General features: G+C 41.3%; 2 protein-coding genes across 2 annotated transcripts in view; one reads left to right on the top strand and one right to left on the bottom strand.

Annotated features, from left to right (window-relative positions):
* The window catches only part of LPA (lipoprotein(a)), a 260,670-nt gene that overhangs the window by 184,623 nt on the left and 54,033 nt on the right, over positions 1 to 22,014 (bottom strand). The gene's annotated exons all lie outside the window — the stretch shown is intronic.
* Positions 10,397 to 22,014, top strand: part of PLG (plasminogen) — a 50,243-nt gene continuing 38,625 nt past the window's right edge. The window contains exons 1-5 of the mRNA XM_005551498.3: positions 10,397 to 10,488; positions 14,545 to 14,680; positions 15,896 to 16,002; positions 19,245 to 19,359; positions 21,158 to 21,297. Coding sequence (XP_005551555.3) covers positions 10,440 to 10,488; positions 14,545 to 14,680; positions 15,896 to 16,002; positions 19,245 to 19,359; positions 21,158 to 21,297 — 547 coding nt within the window. The 5' untranslated portion in view covers positions 10,397 to 10,439. The remainder of the gene's footprint in view (positions 10,489 to 14,544; positions 14,681 to 15,895; positions 16,003 to 19,244; positions 19,360 to 21,157; positions 21,298 to 22,014) is intronic.

Genomic DNA, 22,014 nt, shown 5'->3' with positions numbered 1-22,014 from the left:
CATTAAGGGAAAAAGGAGGTTGGCTGGGCTTGACCAAGCAGTTCTCTCCCTGGGGGTCTCCCATGAGGTTACTGTCAAATGGTGGTAAGCCACAGAAGTGGCTCCATACCACATGGCTGGCTGTGCCAAGCACTCAGAGGTCTCCCCCAACACCATGATGTCAGGTTGGAGGGACTATTTGTTTGAGATAGAAAGTGGGACGAATGCCAAAAATCCATTTTAACCCTGCCACCACAGCACCAAAAAGCACATCCTTCAGCATGCTTTGTGGAAGAAGGATTGCATGTTTATGGCAATTAAAGATTGCAACACTTTTGATTCCCATAAAACTGTATGTGTTTACACCTCTGACTGAACACAAGGGGGGGCTATCCTCTGAAATAGCAGAAACCTAACTTTCTGCGTGCAATGGCAGCCAGAGCTTATTCCCCAGGTACCACCTGCCATAAATATACAAGTCCCTTTACCTAACAAAGACACAGTGATATTGGGGGTTCGTGCCACCACTAGTGGAGGGGGAGGAGACTAACCTCTGGCTCAACCTTCAGTGGAAGCAGATGTGCTTGAAGCTATTTGGGCAACAGAGTTCAAGGATTTGACCTGTGTCAACGTGGGAGAGAGAAGGATTATAGAGAGACACTTTTGGCAAGCTCTGGAAGGAGATGAATTATGGAACATGCATAAATAGAGACGGATGCACAGGGAAGCTAATAACATTCAGGCTCAGGGTTCCTTCATTGCATGAGTCCCATGGCAGATTGTATTTTCCAAGATGGCAGCCACAAGACTCCAACCACATGTACTCTTCTTACATTGTGAGGCCGATAGTCCTCCCATGGAAAGGTCGGGTCTATATGTCCTTCCCTAGAATCTGGGGAGACTTGTGACTCTCATGCAGATGATGCTGGAGTATTTCCAGGCTAGACTGTAAAGGAGAAATAACTTCTGCCTGATTCTCTTGGAAGTTAGTTGCATGCTTCTAGGAAGCCCAGACACATGGAGAAGTTCTGAGTGTTTTGGCCGATAGTCCCAGATGAGGTTCCAGCAACAGCTGAGATCACCCATGGGATGTGAGTGAGGAAGGCTTTGAGATGGTTTCAGCCCTAACCACCACTGACCTCGTAAGAGACCAAGCCCAGCAGACCCTCAGAATTCAGAAATAAAATAATTCACCTTATTTTAAGCCACTATGTTTTCGGTTGATTTATCCCATAGCAAAAGACCACTTCAACAGGCCTCTTCTGAGGCTCTGGAGGGGCCCTGGCAATGTATCCATTTGGTCATTTGCTTTTGTCAAGTTTGCAGAAGCAGACATTTTAGCTGTAATTGGCTAAAATTCTGATCTCTTTCTGCCCTCATGTTGGGTAGTGGTGGAGAGAATGTGGGCATTTTGAGGATCCAGTAAAAGAAAAATTGAGTTGAGTCATTGAGTTTGGGTTCCTTGGGATTTATTTATGTGGTATGGAGTCATTTCTATGTATGTTATTGCTAGCTGTCCCTGTGTAAAACAGATTTTAGAATAGTCTTAACCTCCCTTGTGCCGACTTACCTGGTGGTGTAACGTAAATATGCAAGACCATAGATTACATCACGATTGTGTCATATGACATGTGCATTTGCAGGAACATGGATAGAGCTGGAGGCCATTATTCTTAGCAGACTAACACAGGAACAGAAAACCAAATAGCGCATGTTCTCACTTATAAGTGGGAGCTAAATGATGAGAACACATGGACGCATCGAGGGGAACAACACACACTGGGGCCTATCAGAGGTTGGAGGATGGGAAGAGAGAGAGCCTCAGGAAAAATAACTAATGAGTACTAGGCTTAATACCTGGGTGATGAAATAATCTGCACAAGAAACCCCCAGGACACATGTTGACCTATGTAACAACCCTGCACTTTTATCCCTGAACTTAAAATAAAAGTTGAATAAGAAAAATAGAAATGTACAAAGCTAGAAAAGAGTCTAGCTCATCCCATCTGGGAATTATTCCAAATCTTACCGCTCATACATAAAAATAGTTTGATAAAGGTTTTCCTAAGTGTGCCAAGAATCCTGAAAACTTATCTTCCATTATCAATCATGAGCTATGAAGCCAGAAGAAAAATTTAAATCTATCAACAATAAAATACTAGAGCCAAAATAGTTTATTATTCTCTTCTCTCATAGAATATGATATTACAACATTATTGAAGAGGCAATCAAAGAGTACGCAGGCAAAAATGTTGGGAAGGGAGTATTACAGAGATAGGTCAGGAATTTATTTAATTAAAATTGCTATTTTACTGAGTTTTACTATATTTAGTGGTAGCAGTAGCCAGAGTAGACTGCTGGGAGCCTGGGCCATTGAGATTGGTATTATTCAGGTTATGTTGGGCTCATTTGCTCTCACCTTCTGGCACACACAGGATACATCTCACTTGATTTCTCACAAGTCTTTGGTACCCATGACCACTCCCATCTTTTTACAATTTTCACTTTCACTGGTTTCTCTGGACTCACACCGTCAATTCTCCCCTCTGGCTAATTGTTCTCAGTCATCTCTAGAGAATTCTCTTCTTCTGGGTCCTTGTGTTGTTGAGGGCTTTACCCCAAGCCTTCTTTTTCTCTCTCTGAGCACGCTTGTCCACCCCCATTGCTTCAATCCCACCTATGTGCTGACAACTGCTAATTCCACATCTCCAGCTCAGACCTCTTTCCTAGGCTGTACACCAGGAATTGGCAAACTTTTTCTGTAAAGCGACAATAACAAATATTTTATTGGCTTGCTGGTCATTGTACTGTCTCTGTCCCATCTGCTCAACTCTGCTAAGGTAGTGCAAATATAGCCACAGACAATAGTAAAATAATGGGTGTGGCCATGTTCCAATAAAACTTGACTTATAAAAATAGGGTTGCTTCATGGGCTATAGTTTGTGAACTCCTGTTCTAGACCAGAATATCCAACTCCCTTCTGGAAATTTCCACTTGGGTTTTCTCAAGTTCCTAAACATAACATTGTCCCCAGGCAATTTCATCTTATTCCCTCCTATGTGTTCCTTCTTAATGAATGATACCACTATCCACTAGAAAGCCAGAAATTCAGGCAGCATACTTGATTTCATTCCCCACATTCAATCAGTCACAAAATCATGTCAATTCTACTTTCTCAACATCCCCCTAATCCATTCTTTCTTCTCTTTCTCCACTGCCTTCTTTCACTCCCTCTTATCTCTCACCTCCTATGACCTCCTCACTATGCTGCAATCAGAGAGATCAAGCCACCCTTGGATTTTAAAAGCCTTCAGTAACAGTGCTCCCTGCCTTTCTTTGGCTGAAGTCTAAACTTCTTGAAACAGAGTGAGAAGCCTGCACAATTGGACCATTTCCCCATGTTAGCCAAATTCCTCTCATCTGCCTGCTCCTCTTGCCTCTGGGATCCTGCACATATATTTCTTCTGCTTAAATAATGTGTAGCAGGTGAAGCAACTATCTGAGGCCAGTATCTGATGAGCAGTAAGAATTTACCAAGACAGTTGTAGATAAAGAAAGGCAGATTTATTAAAGAAAGCATAAAAATATGTTGCAAGGGAGCAATGGGCAGGCCAGCAAGAGAGGAACTGACTGCCAAGAGACAAAGGCTTGCTGGGGGTTTTATAGGATGTTGCTTGTGTTGCGTGCTGAAGAGGGCTTTGTAAAGTATTGATAATGCCAAGGTTGCAGTGGACTGACCTGCATCTTTCTATCAGCTGAGGGCCTGGTGTTAGCTGGGCACAGGAAGATTGTGAGTTATTTGTACAGGAGGGCTATGGTCCTGGACCATGAAGAAAGGCAAACTTATAGCTTATTTGCTTTCTCTTTCTTTTTCTCTCAGTGCCACCAGCCTGATTCCTTTTGCCTAATTAGGACTCCACAGAATTCTTCTCCTTTCTCATCCTTCCAGCTGTCTTCTTTTGAGATAGAGTCTGGCTCTGTCGCCCAGGCTGGAGTGCAGTGGCCGGATCTCAGCTCACTGCAAGCTCCGCCTCCCAGGTTTACACCATTCTCCTGCCTCAGGCTCCGGAGTAGCTGGGACTACAGACACCCATCACCACGCCCGGCTAGTTTTTTTTTTTTTTTTTGTATTTTTTAGTAGAGACGGGGTTTCACTGTGTTAGCCAGGATGGTCTCGATCTCCTGACCTAGTGATCTGCCCGTCTTGGCCTAACAAAGTGCTGGGATTACAGGCTTGAGCCACCGTGCCCGGCCTTCCAGCTGTCTTCTAAGTCTCAACTTGGATGTCACTTCCTCTGGGAAGTGTCTCCTCACCTCTCAAGACTGTCTCTCTGTGCACCACTACAACAAATGGGACCTGGGCCACTTCACTTTTACAATTCCAGTTTACAGACCTGCATTGCCCCAACTCCATTAGACCGAAGACTCCTTGAGGGCAAAGATGGCCTCTTATTTACTCTTGATTCCCCGGCACCTAGCACAGCACTAAACACTGTACCCACTGAAAGAACATCTGAAGGATAAGTGTCTATAGCAAAAGTGGTTTCCACTGACATTCCCTTCTCTCTTCCCCAACTTTGGATTGAGGAACCCAGGAGCTGGTCAGGTGGCAGGATGAGATGAGAAAGGAGAAGTCATTACTTGGGGCCTCTGTTTTGCTGGTGTTTTGCTGGTGTGTGGAGATGGTGGGTTTCCCTTGAATACCTGGGAGGCAGGAGCAGGCATGAATTACTCCAGCCTCTAGGTTCTGGACCCACATAGGGGGCTGCTGCTGTCTAGCACCCATCAGTCCTTAACTATCTGGTCTCCAGTCAGGGAGGGAACGTGGTGGTAGTGAAGCCTCTCTGTCCCACCCACTCATCCTAGGAGCTCATGAGAATCAGCCAGAATCCAAGTTCTACACCCTGAGTTATAAAGTTACACTCTATAACTTTAGACTTTCCCTGAACTTTGGGAATTCTCTTAACTAGTATGAAAGCAGTTACATCATCCTAGGTTCTCCTAAAATAGACACATGTCTCCAAATATAGGCACATGTATATGCAAACATATACATGTATACATAAATATATACATATAATTTTTGTTTTGAAATAAGTATAAACACAATGAGTTATAGATATAGTACTGAGAGGTTCTTGTGCCTATGGCCCCACCTCCCTCAGGCAGTATCTTACATAACTATAGTTCATGATTACAACCAGAAAGTTGCCATTGGCACAATATCAGAAACTAGTCAGCAGACCTTGCTCAGATTTCACCAGCTTTTTTTGTGCGCTCATTTGCTTTCCTGAAAAGATTTTAATGTTTTTCTACATGACTTATCTCCCTGACATACTGTGAGATAAGATTTTTTTTTTCTGTATGAGCTTAGAGAACAATGAATGTGAGAGATGGGAAGGATGATTAGGTGCATCTCTGTTTTATCCATGGTGAGTCTGGACCTCAGGGCAGAATGACCCTCCACTGTCCTCTGGGGAGTCCTGGTGCTGCCTTAATGCCAGCTACTAAGTTATCCGGGACTGACTGTCTTCTTCTCTGCTAATATTTGTCTTAAGCATGTAACACGGCCATGCTTATTAATAATGAGGAGATGGCCAATGGAAATTAATTTTTTCAAAGATGAATAGATACCTAGATTTTTTCAAGCACAATTCAATTTTTAAAAATCACCTCACTGAGCCCCGAATGAGTTAGATCTCACTTAGAAAGTGTCCCCTAGTGCCAGGCAAGTGCCTAATATTTGTAATCCCAGCACTTCTGGAGACTGAGATAGGAGGATCCCATGAGCCCAGGAGTTCAAGACCAGCCTGGGTAACATGGCAAAACCCCGTCTCTACAGAATATACAAAAAAAAAAAAAATAGCTGGGCATGGTGGCATGCGCCTGTGGTCCCAGCTACTCTGGAGTCTCAAGTGGGAGGATCGCTTGAATCCAGGAGGTTAAGGCTACAGTGAGCTGTGTTTGCACCACTGTACTCCAGCCTGGGTGACAGAACCAGCCTCTGTTTCAAAAAAGAAAAGAAAAGAAAGGAAAGGAAAAGAAAGAAAAGAAGAGAAGAGAAAAGAAAAGAAAAGAAAAGAGAGAAAATGTCCCCTAGTGGATTACATTTTAACCACTGTGCTAACTGAGAGATAGCCTGCTATCTCTTTACGGGACATGAGGGCTGATAAGCATCTCATTGCATGGTCCTGGGGATGAACAAAGGCTAACATGTGGAAAAGGGCAACTAAAGAAAGAAGAGCCACCTCCAGGTTAATTAGTACAAGTCTCCTCACTGATATGCCCTAATACACTAAAATAGCAGTAAAAACAATCTGCACATTGGCGTGGAGGCCACAGATAAACTTTCTGAGGACCCTTACCATGACAGAGGGATGCTTTACATGAGTCCTTAGTAGATTAAGTTCTTGCTATTTCCATTTGGAAATGATACTGTCCTCTTGGGGCTATGCAGAGATGTTCATTTTGATGAAATGAGTTGTCCTAGAATGGCAGTTCCCAGGCAGCAGAGCCTGGGCTGGAGGAAGGTGGAAAGTACAGGTGGCGAGGAGCTGGCAGGTGCAAATGTCAGGCCAGCAATGCAGTCCAGCTTGCACGGACATGCATCACCTAGGAAGTTGTGACTTGGCTGCAGTTTCCACTTAAGGTGAAACAGAAGGGTGAACTCTACCTCACCTCCTGATGAGGTTGACGTTTCCTGGTGTTTATAACTTTCTTTGTAAATACTTGCAAGGAATTTACCATTTTAATGCTGTAAGAGACGTCTATTCTTTCATAAGAGGACCTGAGTGGATCTTGATTGCAGGCCTTATGCAGGGCAGAGCTAAGGAAATTCAATTTGTCTCCAATCTTATTTGAATGTTCTTTTCTCTTTTTTTGAGACACAGTCTTGCTGTCTCGCCCAGGCTGGATTGCAATGGCACGACCTCGGCTCACTGCAACCTCCGCCTGCTGGGTTCAAGCAATTCTCCTACCTCAGCCTCCCCAGTATCTGAGACTACAGGAGCACGCCACCATGACCAGCTAATTTTTTGTATTTTAAGTACAGATGGGGTTTCACCATGCTGGCCAGGCTGGTCTCGAACTCCTGACCCCATGATCCACCCACCTTGGCCTCCCAAAGTGCTGGGATCACAGTCGTGAGCCACCGCAGCCAGCCTATTTGAATGTTCTTAGCCTGCTACAAGTGCAGCAGCAGAATCTCCACACATCTTGCGTTTGAAAGTTTCCTGTAGTTCCTTTAGCATACAGAGGCTGGGGAAGGTTAGAGACTGATTTGTACTTTTTAGACATATAGTTGATCATTGAACAACACATGTCTGAACTGTTACACACAGATTTTTTTCAATAAATGTGTTAGAAAATGTTTTGGAATTTTTGCAACAATTTGAAAAAAACTCAAAGACAAACCATGTAGCTAGAAATACCAAAATAAAGTAGAAAAAGTTAAGTATGTCCTGAATGCATAAAATATATGTAGATACCTAGTCTATTTTATTATTTACTACCATAAAATATATACAAAACTATTGCAAAAGTTAAAATTTAGTAAAACTTATGTACACAAACACTCACAGATCGTATATGGTGCTATTCTCAGTTGAGAGAAGTGTACACAGACATACAGATGTGGTATTAAATTGTAACTGCATACATTTAACCGTAATGCATACCACACTATTGTAATAATTTTGTAGCCTCCTCCTGTTGCTGTTACAACGAGCTCAGGTGTTGTGAGTATCCACTTAAAACGTGCTGTGATGCTCAACATCCCAGCATGAGCAGTTCATCCCCAGTGAATTGTGTATCACAGTAAAAAGTGCCCTCTCCCTGTTCGCATGTATTTTTCTTCCTGTTTCGTGCTGTACTGTAAACCTTGAATAACACCGTGGGATCCATATGAAGTGGCACTAGTGATGCTGGCAGTGCTCCCAAGAAGCAGAGAAAAGTCATGACATTTGACATTACAAGAAAAACTTCATCTGCTTGATACGTAACAGAGACTGAGGTCTGCAGCTGGGGTTGCTTCCATTTCAGACAGATGATTCATCTTGCAAACAGACAGTGTAAACTTACTGTACGGATAAATACAGAACAGTACTGTAGATGTATTTTCTCTTCTTTATGATTTTCTTACAAGTGTTCCCTTTTCCCTAGCTTACTTTATTGTAACAATACAGCATGTCATACATATAACATACAAATACATGTTATTAACTGTTGCTGGCCAACAACAGGCTATTAGTAGTTAAGTTTGGGGGAGTCAGAGTTACACCTGGATTTTCTACTGTGTATGGTCAGGGTGCCAAGCCCCCAAGTTGATCAAGGGTCAACTGTAATCCTAAAAGAATCTAATATAATATTGTACACAGTAAGTGGTCAATAAATAATGAATTGAACTAAATAAGAATACACAAATCTCAGAATATGTGCAACCTGATCGTAGTACACAGAACTCTCTCTATATATATCTTTTCTCAGTTCATGCCATTCTTTCAGGTAGAAAGCGCCTTATTTTGAATCAGTTGTCTTTAGAGCAAAAATCCCTCTAAGAGTGCAGTGCAGATTCCTGTGTACAATCTGGAATAGTGCATTGCTTCATGCCTACCCTGGACATGAAGGGCCGTGCCACAGCAGAAGTGTCTATGCACCCGTCCCTGTCTATACCTGAGCAACGCATTCATTCCTCTTTGTTCCTCTCTTACAGGCTACAGAGTGTGGTGGCTCCAGCACAGAGCTCTGCTCAACATCCCTCTGTGCTTTCACGATGCTGATGGATTATGGAGGTAGGGAAGAATGTACAGCCAGGAGGCTACTACGAGGGCAACTGATTTACAAAATCACATTTGTAGAATTGAGTGCATCCAACAACTACCAGGGGAAAGTTGGGCAAGAGCTATACCAACACCACCCAAGTCAAAACCACAACAACAGGAAAAGAAAATTATGTGGATATAGAATTTCTGACAACATCATTCCCAAGGTGCCTTATCCAAGAGGAACTGCTAAAATAATATTTTAAGTGGAAGTAAATACACGTTGGAAGCATTATATATTAGTAGAGTCTATTTTTTTTCCCAAAGTACTTTCTAAAGCACACCAACATAAGCCCCCTAAGAGACATTTCACATTAAAAATAAAACGTGTGTTCACTGCTGGTTTCTCAACTTACCTCCATCTTCTGTCCCCTTTAATGAACTGGGCCATGAGGTGAGTCAGAGAGGATAAAGGGAGTGGTAAGAATTTGAGGAGAGAGGAGAGTGAGGCTAAAATAGGAAATCAGGAAATGTGATTAGGTCCCCCCTGTCCCTCACATGGGGCCGCCCTCTTATTGCCCAACGTGGTTTCTTCTCGAGGGTTCTGCATGGTTCCTCAATCCCAGGGAATTCCGCAGGACATTCCACCCAAGACCACTGGGCTCCCACCTCTACTCTTTTCCCAGTTAATGAATAAGAAGGAATTTCACTGCCTGGAAAGAGGAATGATGCTTTCTGGTCCTTATTTCACATCTAAAATAGAGAGGTCAATTGAATTATTCCTAAATATCTTTGAACACTAAAATAGAAGTTTTAAAGCATATGTACTACCTGGTCGCTCTAACCTTAAGTCAAGGAAAAGTACAGATTCAACATTTAAAATTGACATAGATGCTTTTCACTGAATGCTACCACTCTTGCTTTATTTCATGAGAATGGGAATATAATAATATGCCATATGTTCATTTGGGTGAAAGATTGATGTCTTATAGTTTATAATTACAGAAAACATGTGAATTCACTGGGAATAAAGAAATTTTGAAGATAATAAAATATTTTCACTTATGTTGTAATTTCTATGTCATCTGGTGTAGGATGTGGAGACATTAATGTTTACACCTAACTTAAGCCTGTCATCTAAGACCTGAAAGGGTTGTGTCTATCAGCTGCAGCCCTGGGTAGCCACACAACCTCGGGGGAAGGCCTCAGCCCCATGCCTGGAACAGCAGGTATGAGAACAGCACTGCCTGTTGGGAAGATTGAGGGAGGCTCTGAAGGTGCAGTGCTTGGCAGAGGGTCTCGTCGTGGAAGGTACCAGCAATTGTGAGATACTTTTATGATTTTATTTTCTCCAAAAGAAGGGGAATAAAAGAAGAGGGGAAGAAAAAAGACTAATTGCGAGAGCTAAAGTACAAGGGGTGAGGGAAGGAGTAAGGACACAGGAGGGCAGCATGGAGCAGCCGAGGGGGGAGATGGCTTTCACCACTTCCCAGCATCTATTGCAGATTCCACCCTCAAACATTTTGTAAGGACCTTTTATTCAAGGTAATGTTTGAACCCTGCTGAGGCAGTGGCATGGGTCTCTGAGAGAATAATTAACTTAATTTGACTATCTGGTTTGTGGATTCGTTTACTCTCATGTAAGTCAACAACATCCTGGGATTGGGACACACTTTCTGGGCACTGCTGGCCAGTCCCAAAATGGAACATAAGGAAGTGGTTCTTCTACTTCTTTTATTTCTGAAATCAGGTAAGACATAGTTTTTTTTTAATCGTAATAATTATTTTTTCTCCCACAGTGTAGTAAAAATACATATGCCATGGCTTTATGTGCAATTCGTTTAATTTTTGATTCATGAAACTCCCAGTTGAAAATCTTGTATAAGATTGAGGAATTCTTCAAGAAATAAGTTTAATTTTCCTGTGAAGATTGTCAGGGTGCTGGAATGAATGGGCAGAGAAAATAATGGGTGATTTTTCAAATCTAAATGAGTGCCCCCACATAATGGCTGGTCTAATTGAAAAACAGCCAATGTAGCTATGCAAAGGATGGCTAAGCTCTTCGCCTCGTTCTCAGTTTGATTAATTTATATCATCTCTGTTATGGTGTCATGCTCCCCTTACTTGCAAGTTAAAGCAATGAAATATCTCTTTGAATATATTCTGTTGCCTCACCAGTTCATGGTGGCGGTGGGGTCGGGGACTCAGCATTTCTCTCTTTGTTATGGCCTGAATAAGGCTTTCCATAGGTATACGTTTGCTTCTTATCCCTGGAGAAATTACACGCATCCATTTGCCAGATGCCATATGCAGATAGTGATTCAACAAATACTCACTTAGTGCTTGGGTTAGGTCCCCACATTTTTATACATACATACATACCTGTGTGTAAATGTCAGTGTGAGTGTGCGTTCTTTACAAACCATATCTTATTTAGCTCATGGTATAGGTAGGGTGGCATATTCATCCTCATTTTATAAACAAAGAAATCTAGACTTAGGAAAATCATGTTATTTGCTCAGTGACCAAATTCTCAAATCAGGAAAATAAAGAAACCTGGATTTAAGCCAGGTTTCCCAGAAGGAATCTAGGGCTCTTCTCACTTTTCAGCTTTGTTTAAGCCTTTGAAAGAATATTCTAAACATGTTCTAGTAGTTCTTTTTCTTTTTAAAAAAAAAAGTTTTATTGAGATATAATTAACATACAGAATTCACCCATTTAAGGCATACAATCCAATGGATTTCAATATATTGAGAGTTGTGCAGCCACCATCAGAATAAATTTTTAAACTATTCATACCCCCAAAAAGGCACTCCATTCTCCTTAGCTGTTACCCCCAATCTGCAGCTTCTGGCAACCACTAATCTACTTTCTGTATTTATATCTTTGCCATTTTGAACATTTCACACAAACGGAATCATACGATTTGCTAGTAGTTCTTCATGTAAATAATGTATACATACTTGAAATTCAATCTATAAATTACCAGATAAAATTTTACAAGTTGCACTTTAGAGCCAAATACATTTGAATTTAGTGGAAGCCATTCAAGGAACTATCAAAGAAAATACAGAGCAGGAGAAAATTAAACAAACAAATTTTTGTAAGAAATTGATGTGTGTTGAGGGGTATGAATATTATATTTCAGCCCATGGAAACTAGAACATAGATCACTATGAACTTAATCAGCGGGCTACACCAAAAGGCTAGATCAAACTTCTCTGCCACAGGATTAGCATATGTTTTAACCAACCTAGGGGGCACATTCTCTCATTTTTGGAAAGCAAGGCTTTCTGTGGATATATCATCTTTCCAGTATGTTGGAATGCCAAGGGAGAGGAAAAAGTTTCTTTTACAGCCATGCTTAGTGGGAAGTGGAGAAACATGTTCCATTTCATGAATTACTAAGTCTTTAACACATGCAAATATGCATACACATTCACACACCACAGTGAGGAAGAAATTCTCACAGCATTAATAAAATACATTTGCATCGGTAGCAATATACATCTGCATTTTACCTATAATATAAATGTATTTTTCCACTAAAAGATTTGTTTGATGTTTCCTTGCCAGCAAATAAGCCCTATCAAATCCTATTGCCACATGAGTCCTAGAGGTGAATAAGAGAAAAAAAAATGGGGGAAAATTATTTCAAATTAAAAAGAAAAATGTGTGATTATGATTTGGGATATTTCCTAGGAACAGGAGCTGGGGAGGGGACCTCAGCAACAATGTGCTATGAAGCATAATAACACGACACAGAGGTAACTTAATTGAAGGGGAAAATAAATGTAAGTTTTCCTTTTTTTGAACATCAGTTGTAGCCTGCTCTGCTATACTTTAAAAAAACTCTTCAGAAAGTTTAACTTAACTCACTGTAGGACACACTTTGTGGATTTATGGTGTGTTTTGAAGTCACACTCTGAGCTGTAGAAGTAACCAAAACACAACTCGTCTTGGAAATGAGAGCTCAAGTTGACAGAAAGTGCAGGGTGAAGACATGGATACGGGCCTAAAGCATCTATTTCTTTGTGATCTTTTGACACATCTCTCAAGTGCTTTTTGGTGGATTGGGTTTAGAATGCATCAGCCAACTCCTGCTCAATAATCCATTTTTCCAGCCTGAAGCATCTTAAATTGAGGAAGGACAAAGTCCCAGAGGTGGGGAGCAGGGGAACTTTGGCCTAGGACTTTGCATGAATCGATGAGGGGGCATCCCCCTCCCTGTCCTGCCCCTTGTGCTCTGTGTACCCTCAGGAGGTCAGGACCGGCCTTTCTGAGAATGAGAATCTGTTCATTTGCCTTCCTACTGGATACCTGTCATCAGCATACAAACCAATGCGCTCTGAAGTGTGCCATCTTTCAGAACCTCCCCTGACCGCATGTTCCCTGGAGGGCTCGCTGTCTTCAGAGTCAGGCTTGTCTCCTGCTGCCGCCTCCACTGCTCTCCTAGTCACTCTGTAACCCACTACCTCTGCCTGCGGCCCCCACCACACCTCTCAAAGTGGTCAAGGTTGTTCTGTTGTCTAATTCCGTGGAGCTTGGCTACCTTCATTTTATTAGCCTCTTTTGGCCTCTCACCCCTGTGAAAATCACTAGCATTCTGTGCCAAGGATGGAGCTGGCATCTCCAGGCTAGGATAGAGCTGCCAAAGCTCAGCCAGATGTCCGGAAGAGCCTCAGGACAGGGGACACTCTGTAGCCTCGTGGTCGGAGCACAGCTGAGGCCCCCTTGGCCACCCTCTGCCACAACCAGGCAGAAAGCAGCTTTCAGACAGATTCATTGTCTCAGATTTGATCTCAAAGAAAAACCAAGACCAGTATTTGTACCAGGTTCTGCTTTTTTACAATTTCCTCCGAAATTCAGATACCTGTCAACACCTTGGAAAAACGGATTTCTCCCCAATTAGTAGTGTTGTGTGACTGTAGGAAGCCCAGTACACAAATGGCCTTCTTTGCTGGGGAGCTTCTTACCCTCCAGTGTTTTGCCCAATTTTTGTCCGAGGTGGCAACGTAATTTAGTTCCGTTCTTATGTATTTCCAACATCATCCATGCACCAAAATTTATGTATCTCAAGGAGGGACCATTCAGAGGATGCCCCCCACCAGTTAAAGTGACAGTGTCAGAACCAAAGCGCATATGGTAAGAAATCAAACAATGGCCTCCAAGTTCCATTTCTACCCAGGGATGAACAAATCAACATCAATCTTGGTAACACAACTGCCACTGGTGGTGCCTTACTCTTCTCTCATGACATGGCACAATCGATAGCAAACATAGAATTTGTTCTTATTTAAGGATTTATCTCCATTAATGTGGTAACATAGTGGTTGCATAGTTCTAACCTGTTTATCAATCCAGTTAATCTTTTACTATCTTGCAATCTGTTAATGAAACTGTTTTTCTTTGTTTTATAATTTCAACTTTTAGAGTCGGGGTACATGTGCAGGTTTGTTACATAACTAAATTGCGTGACACCGAGCTTTGGGGTACAAATGATCCCATCACCAAAGTAGTGAGCTAAATACCTACTAAATAGGTAGTTTTTCAGCCCTCGCCTCCCTCCCTCTCTCCCTTCTCTGGCAGTCCCCCAGTGTCTTTTGTTGCCATCTTTATTTATATCCACAGGCCCGATTCTGTGTTCTTAACTAAACATTTGATTCATAGCTACCCATTCTACTTCCAGTAAACAGCAAGTTTTATTTGGTTAATGCTAACCAAATAGCTTCAAAGGAAGTCATGACAATTAGACATTGGCATTGATTTCCTGACCATTTGTTCCACTTGGATCTCCCACCTGTAGGTCAAGGAGAGCCTCTGGATGACTATGTGAATACCAAGGGGGCTTCACTGTTCAGCATCACTAAGAAGCAGCTGGGGGCAGGAAGCATAGAAGAATGTGCAGCAAAATGTGAGGAGGAGGAAGAATTCACCTGCAGGTATTTCCACTGTCGTTGCACCTACCCAGAAATCTGTAATTCGGATGGCAAGTAATTTACTCACAAATTTATTGACGATTTAAGAGGAAAGAGAAATTGATGGAATCAGAGTTTGGAACTGTATTTGCTCAAAGTATGTGAAGCCATACTAACAGCTTCTTGTTAAGGTTTATTGGAGTCTTTGTTAGAAAAATACCCTAAAAGGAAGTTATTTGTTTCTACACCGGACATAAATATTAGCAGCTATTGTTCTGAGCTCCAGTTTTTAACATGATCATCAGTAAATGTTTGTTGAGGATCATGTGAATGAAAGTGTCCTAGATAGATCTGAGCAATGACTTACAGTTACAAGATCCAGTGCCTGCCCTTTAGTATTTAAGGTGTAGTCAAAGAAACTGGATATTTTAAAAAAAAAAAGACAGTCCAAGTGAGGTACTGCAATAATGTTAAAAAAAAAAAAAAAAAAAAAAAAGACAGCCCAAGTGAGGTACAGGCATAATCAATGCATGCTCTACCCAGATCCAGAGGAAAGAACAGTGCCTAAGGTTGAGGCAGCTAGAGAAGGCTCAGGGAGGAGGTGGGAACTGAGCTGGGTTTGGAGTTGAGAGAGCTCTTGACAAGCACCAGGCAGGCAGGGGAAGATGCGGCCCTGCACTTTCTCAGGGGGACCATTAAGAGATCAAGTTGACTAAAGTAGAGACTTTATGTAGGTGATGGGCCTGGGAAGGTAGCTATGGATGCCAGACTGAGCACCCACGGCAGGACCACAGGATGGAGAGGGGAGGGGTCAGGGGCCAGGGCGAGGTGGAATGTGGAGCAGAGGTTCAGGGGAACTGATCAGAGTTGGGAGGTCACGGAGATGGAATACCTTGGGGAATGGGTTCAAAGCAACTGGAGTTGCTTCTTTCCAACCCAAAAACAAAAATTAAGAGGATGAGTAAAGAAGAAGTAAAGCAGTTGAAACAAAAAGAAAGAGAAAATTATGAGGGAGGGAAGGTAGGGGCAGGAGACAAGAAGATTTACTGCCACATTGGTGTATTTTGTTCAGTACTTCATTGATGCCATGCCCAAATAACTGAGACGCAGCAGTTCTGAACTCCCTGGTCCATCAAGAGATTCAATGATCTTTAGCATGTATCACATCACTTATTAATAAATATTTGTTTTCTTTAAATAAAGAAAAATACTTACTGGATTTCCTGCTTTTTTCTGCAGGTCATTCCAATATCACAGTAAAGAGCAACAATGTGTGATAATGGCTGAAAACAGGAAGTCCTCCATAGTCTTTAGGATGAGAGATGTCGTTTTATTTGAAAAGAAAGGTGAGTACATTTTCTTCCTCCTCCTCCTTCTGTCCTCCCCATCCTCCCACTCTTCCTCCTTGTCTATTCTATCTTTAATTTATGAGATCGGAGGAGGAAGGCACTATGGGGTCGTAAAATTGAATTCTGAGTTAGGACAGGATTTGATTACTAACTAGCCATGTCAGCTTGAGTATATTACTTCACCTCTTGGGTTTAATTTTTTTGTTGTTCAAAACATGAAACGACTGGATTTACAAAATCACTTCTACCTCTATGACCCTCAAAATAAGATTTTTTTAATATTATTTTATATTTAACAAGGAGATGGGAAGTCTAAGCATTCCTTTTGATCTTGGCTTCTTATTCTGCAGGGTGACCATGGTCCTTGGGCCCTATTGTCTGGACGAAGTCTTGTAAAATAGAAATACTGAGGTGTTTTAATCCTCAGAAACATTTGGATTGGGACACAAATCTTATTTTTATTCTTCCTCACATTTTGGGAGACATGGTCTATATTTTTCTCAGATTTCTTAAATGTTGTCTTTTAAAAATGTGCAAAAGTTACAGTTCCTTTTCTATAATTTATTTTAAAATGTGGGTCAATAGTCCCACTGTTTAGAATAAGAGGCAGATGGGATTTCAATAGAAATTGCATGCCTTTTTAGATGTGCAAATGTTTCATTAAACGTATGAAGATTTGAAGGGATGTATGACACTTTAAAAACTGTTTCCTACACTGTGTTGGTGGCCAGGTATTAAGACCGTTAATAATAACAATTTAGCTCTCCAAATATTCTGCATCACAGGTGTTAAAGAGGACTGGAAACACCTTAGTTCTTGTAGTCTCGAGGATGATTTGCCATATTGTGTCTAGTATCATGGCAAAACTCCAAGTCGCATTTTAAACAGTATTTATTTGGGTTGGAATTATTTCTATGCATTAACTCATCTTCCTCGGTTTCATTAGCTGTAGGCATTGTACTTTCTTCCTTACCACTGTTTATCTCTAATTCTTGAGATTAAAGTACAGATTAAATCTAAACTTTATCTGGTGAAGTTATTAGTTCTTACAAGTAGCAAGCAAGCAGTAAAGTAAATAGGATCACCTAATTGTACCAGATTTAAAAAAAAAAACCTGATTATGTCTACAAAATGCTAACATTTAAATATGTCGTTTGTAAATTGTTAACCAGAAGGAACATGGGAATGACTGTAGGTTGAGTTTGAAGTCTGAAGTTTGAAGGCTTAGTTTGCTTGTTTTCAAAGTGACAGAAGGGAGCAAAAGGTTATACAAACTCTGGTGGGTACATACAAACAAAAGAGAAGCGAAAAGTCAAAAGTCAGTCATTTTTTTGGTCTTTGTTTCTTTGCTGTGGGATATTGACCTGCTGCTAACTTACCTGCCAGGGTTTTGCCAGGAACAGTATTAGATCACATTTACTTCTGCCACTTGCCATTAGCCACACTGCCTTCACCGAGTCCAAGACCCTATCAACACTGGTTGGGGCTACTTGTAGCTGTACACATGATCTCTTAGAAATGTAACTGCCCTGTTTAAAGCCCTTCTCAGTGCCCTTAAAATAAGACCCAAAGACTTTCCAAATGTGCTAGGGCCCGGCATTATTTAAGTAACCCCCGGCTGCTGTTTGCTTGGCTTGCTAAACTTTTCTACACTGGCCTTACCTCTGTTCCTTCACCACTCCAAGCACACGCCCTCCTGCCTGGGACCCTCTTCACCTTTGTCCTGCTGTGCCAGCTCCTTCTCGTCTCCTAGGTGTCAGCCCAATCATCACCTCCTTTGCAAATCTTCCTTGACCCCTAGACCTCCCTTTCACAAAGTACCTTGAGTTTACACTTTTGATGAGTATCTTATGTCTACTGTAATACTAGGTCCCAATGAAGATGTACTTGCAATCATAACACATAGCATTGCGTTCCCAATGAAGATGTACTTGCAATCATAATACGTAGTATTGGGTTAAAAGCATTAGTTTGCTGTAGGTATGTTAGGAGTACTTTCCCCAAGTGATGGATCAGTGAATTAAAAAACGACTAGGTAACATTAAATGATGGTTCAAATATATCTTAAACATTTTATATTTTCATTGAAAACACAAGTGTACCTGACACCTTTTGAGGTAGAGCAGAGGCTTTTTTTCTTTGAATATGGGGTCACCAGTAGAAGGTCTCTGGTGCATTTCCTGCATAAACTATGCTCTAGTGCAACATCTACAATCATCACTTTCCTTATTTTTGAAGTGGACCATATCTCGACATTTATTAATCAATCTGAATGTGTAAAACCTTTAGATTTTTTATGAGTTCCTCCTCAAGCTTTATAGTCAACTATATGAGTGGGTTGCCCTCCATGGATTTGATAGCAATTTTTTAAATGATTCATGTTTCAACTCCTTAAAAACATTTAATTTAGTTAAAAAACCAAACAAAAAAGAGCTTTGTTTCTTTTCACGTTCATTTCTCAGTTTAGATCATCTTTAATTAAATATAACTGTAAAAAAGTTGGAAAATGCCAAGAAATGACTCGTTGTAAGCACATAACTCATGTGGGGGGAACAGACACGGGTGGGCACACTAGCAAACACCTGCCAGCTGCATGTGGGCCCAGGTGGGTACCAGACTGTTTTAAAGGCAAGAGAGGGCCCATTGGCTAACTGGTGAGTTGGTTGAGTGGAGCTGGTTGAGAACTTTTACTGCAAACCATTTACAGTAGACCACAGTTTTATAGCCCTGTGTGGCACTTTTTCATATCACTGGGTGCCTGAAAATATAGAAGTGGGTTGGATCTCTTTCAGTCTCTGAAAAGCCTGCCGTTCCCCCATCTAAAAAGCCCTTTCCCCATTCTCTCACTCTGTCTCATCAGGTATGTAACATGCATCATCATGAAGTGATCTCATTTCATATTGTTTCCTTGAATATTTCCTGTAACCCCCCTGCCTGATTCCACTAGAACGTGAGCTCCATGATGGCCAAGCCCCTGGCTGCACTGTGCCCCATGTGTCCCCAGCATCCTGGTGGGGCTGGATCCACAGAGAGCTCATAAGTAGCATTTGAATATATGAATCAAAGTATGGAATGGCTCGGTTTACTGCAGCCTTTTTGCAGATACAAAAGATGATCTTTTAGAAAGCAGAAACAAGGGGTCTGGTGCATGAGATCTTTCTCTCAACGTGACTGTGCTGTGCAGACCTTCATGTGGTGTCTTGTGAAAGACTCTGACCACTGTGTGGACTTCCCTTCAGTGTATCTTTCAGAGTGCAAGACTGGGAATGGAAAGAGTTACAGAGGGACAATGTCCAAAACAAGAACCGGCATCACCTGTCAAAAATGGAGTTCCACTTCTCCCCACAGACCTAAGTAAGACTTTCCCTTTCATCTTTGTGTTCATCTACTGTACAGTTGTCCCTCTGTGTCTGCGGGGGATTGATTCCAGGACCCTTGTGGCTACCAAAATCCATGCTTCCCAAGTCCCTTATATAAAATGCTGCAGTATTTGCATATAACCTACATACATTCTCTTGTATAATACCTAATATAATGTAAATGCTATGTAATCATTGTTGTATTGTATTGTTTTTATTTGTATTGTGTTTTATTGTCATATTGTTATTTTATCTCATCTTTTTCAAGTCTTTTCCATCCACAGTTGGTTGAATTTGTGGATGTGGAACCCATGGATACAGAGGGCCAACTGTATTTAGGATAATTTCATCACTTTTAATTCAAACCAGAATATGTGAATAAGCAGAAAGAATCTTTTTGATGTCGATGTTCAATTATTTATAGCACCATAGTAGAACATGGTTACTTTCTATTTTTCCTTGGGTATGGAGGTTTCTCGAAGACCTAGGACATAGAAGAATGCCTAGTTAAAAACAAAATCAATGAAACTATGAGTTTTAGGCCAAATCTGAGAAAAGACCAAAGATGACTATGTTTGGGACTGACGTAAACATATTGAGTTAGAACTCTCATCACATGTTTGACTCAAATTGTGGAGCAAAAGAGTAAATAAAATATAAAAATGAAAATGAAGATACGTGAAATTCAAATCTCGCAACTTGCCTATTATTTATTTTAGTGCATTTTTTGTACTTTTCCCAGTTTGGTGTTAGGTGGCATTAAGTTCTCAGTAATGATGCTTATCAAATAGGAAATTAGTGCCTGTTACTCACCTTTATCCATTCCCACAACACTCAAGAAATTGCCTTTGCTATATCCCTATGAGACAAGCAGATCGAATATTCCCCATGAGATAATGAAAACTGATTCAACCAAATGGCGAAGTCAGGGACTATCAAGGGCCATGGAGACACTCTGGGCCATTTTTTACAAGGTAGTCTAGGCTCATCTTTATGAGGGAACTGAGGTCTTGGGGGGTGAGGTTGCCCCAAATAGGTTCACAGAAGAACCAGAAATAAAATCTGCCTTTATAGACTGTAAGTCTTGTGATTTTCATCTAAATGGTTGTCTCTACACAGCAACTCATCTCTAGAACTGAAATAAGCTTAACTCCCTCCTCCATCCCCCATTAATTCAAGCTGCATTTCAGAGAAAACTAGGATTTTGGAATCAGACAGATCAACTTTGAATTCTTGATCTGCTTCTTCATAGCTATTTACGCTTAGGCACGTTTTGTTTTGTTTTGTTTTACGTTGCCACTCAGTCTTCTCTTCTGTAAAACAGGGATAATAACACCTTCCTCAAATGGTTTTTGTTATTAGGACTAAAAGAGAGAATGTGTAGAAAGATGTCAGTGGAATTCCTGGCACATAGTTCACATGGACAAAACGGCATTAACTATGAGAATTTTTACAGGGAGAAAGGTAACTGACAAAAGCAGGTGTTTGGAATGAATTAAGACCATGGCAGGCTTTTGAGGCCTTTATATTTCTCCTGACTGTGCAATAAAAATACCTTGACTCTCTGTCAAAGCCTTGGCTGTCACAGTAGCAATGGTAATATTAGCTACTGTGCCAGAAGCAGCCTATCAATAGAGAAATTGAAAATCTGGCCACGCAAATGCTGCAGCACCCAGCTGAAATGCATTTGGATGACAATCTCAGATGGGAATCAAGAGTGTCTCCTTCTGCCTTGCTAATAGCAAGCTGATTTTTAGAACATAGTCTAAGTGCTTCTTTTCCATCCTCCCCAGATTCTCACCTGCTACACACCCTTCAGAGGGACTGGAGGAGAACTACTGCAGGAACCCAGACAACGATGGGCAGGGGCCCTGGTGCTACACTACTGATCCAGAAGAGAGATTTGACTACTGCGACATTCCCGAGTGTGAAGGTCAGGAGTGGCTCTAGAAAATGTTTTCATTTCTGCCCTTCACCCTGTAAAATAATTTGTTGCCAAGCCCCTTCCCACAAGGATATTATTAATAATTGAGTAATGTATTCACCTCTCAGAAAGGAGCTAAACTTTGTTCAGACCCCCAGAATTAGCCTGAATTTTTTTTTTTTTTCTGAGACAGAGTTTTGCTCTTGTTGCCCAGGCTGGAGTGCAATGGTGCGATCTCGGCTCACCACAACCTCCGCCTCCAGGTTCAAGCGATTCTCTTACCTCAGCCTCCCAAGTAGCTGGGATTACAGGCATGTGCCACCAAGTCTGGCTAATTTTGTATTTTTAGTAGAGACAGGGCTTCTCCACGTTGGTCAGGCTGGTCTTGAACTCTCGACCTCAGGTGATCTGCCTGCCTCAGCATCCCAAAATGCTGGGATTACAGGCGTGAGCCACCATGCCCAGTCAACCTGAATTATTTTTATTAAAATACTGTATCAACATGTACAAATATAAAACTAAATCTAAACTCTAAGTACAAACTTCTTATGCTTAAAACTCTTACAGAGTGTTAACCCCAAGACAGATTTGCAATTAAGTAGTTAAAATAAAACAACAAAATCAATAAAAATCAAATAAACAATACACATTTGATGCGGTAAACTTTGCTGTTTTGCTGAAGCTAAACAAGGAACCAGTTTTCAAATCAGCAATCCATTATTTTCA

Source organism: Macaca fascicularis, chromosome 4 (assembly GCF_037993035.2).
Source record: "Macaca fascicularis isolate 582-1 chromosome 4, T2T-MFA8v1.1".
Classification (NCBI taxonomy): domain Eukaryota; kingdom Metazoa; phylum Chordata; class Mammalia; order Primates; family Cercopithecidae; genus Macaca; species Macaca fascicularis.
The sequence above is the reverse complement of the archived record's forward strand: the minus strand, read 5'-3'. Positions and strand labels throughout refer to the sequence as shown.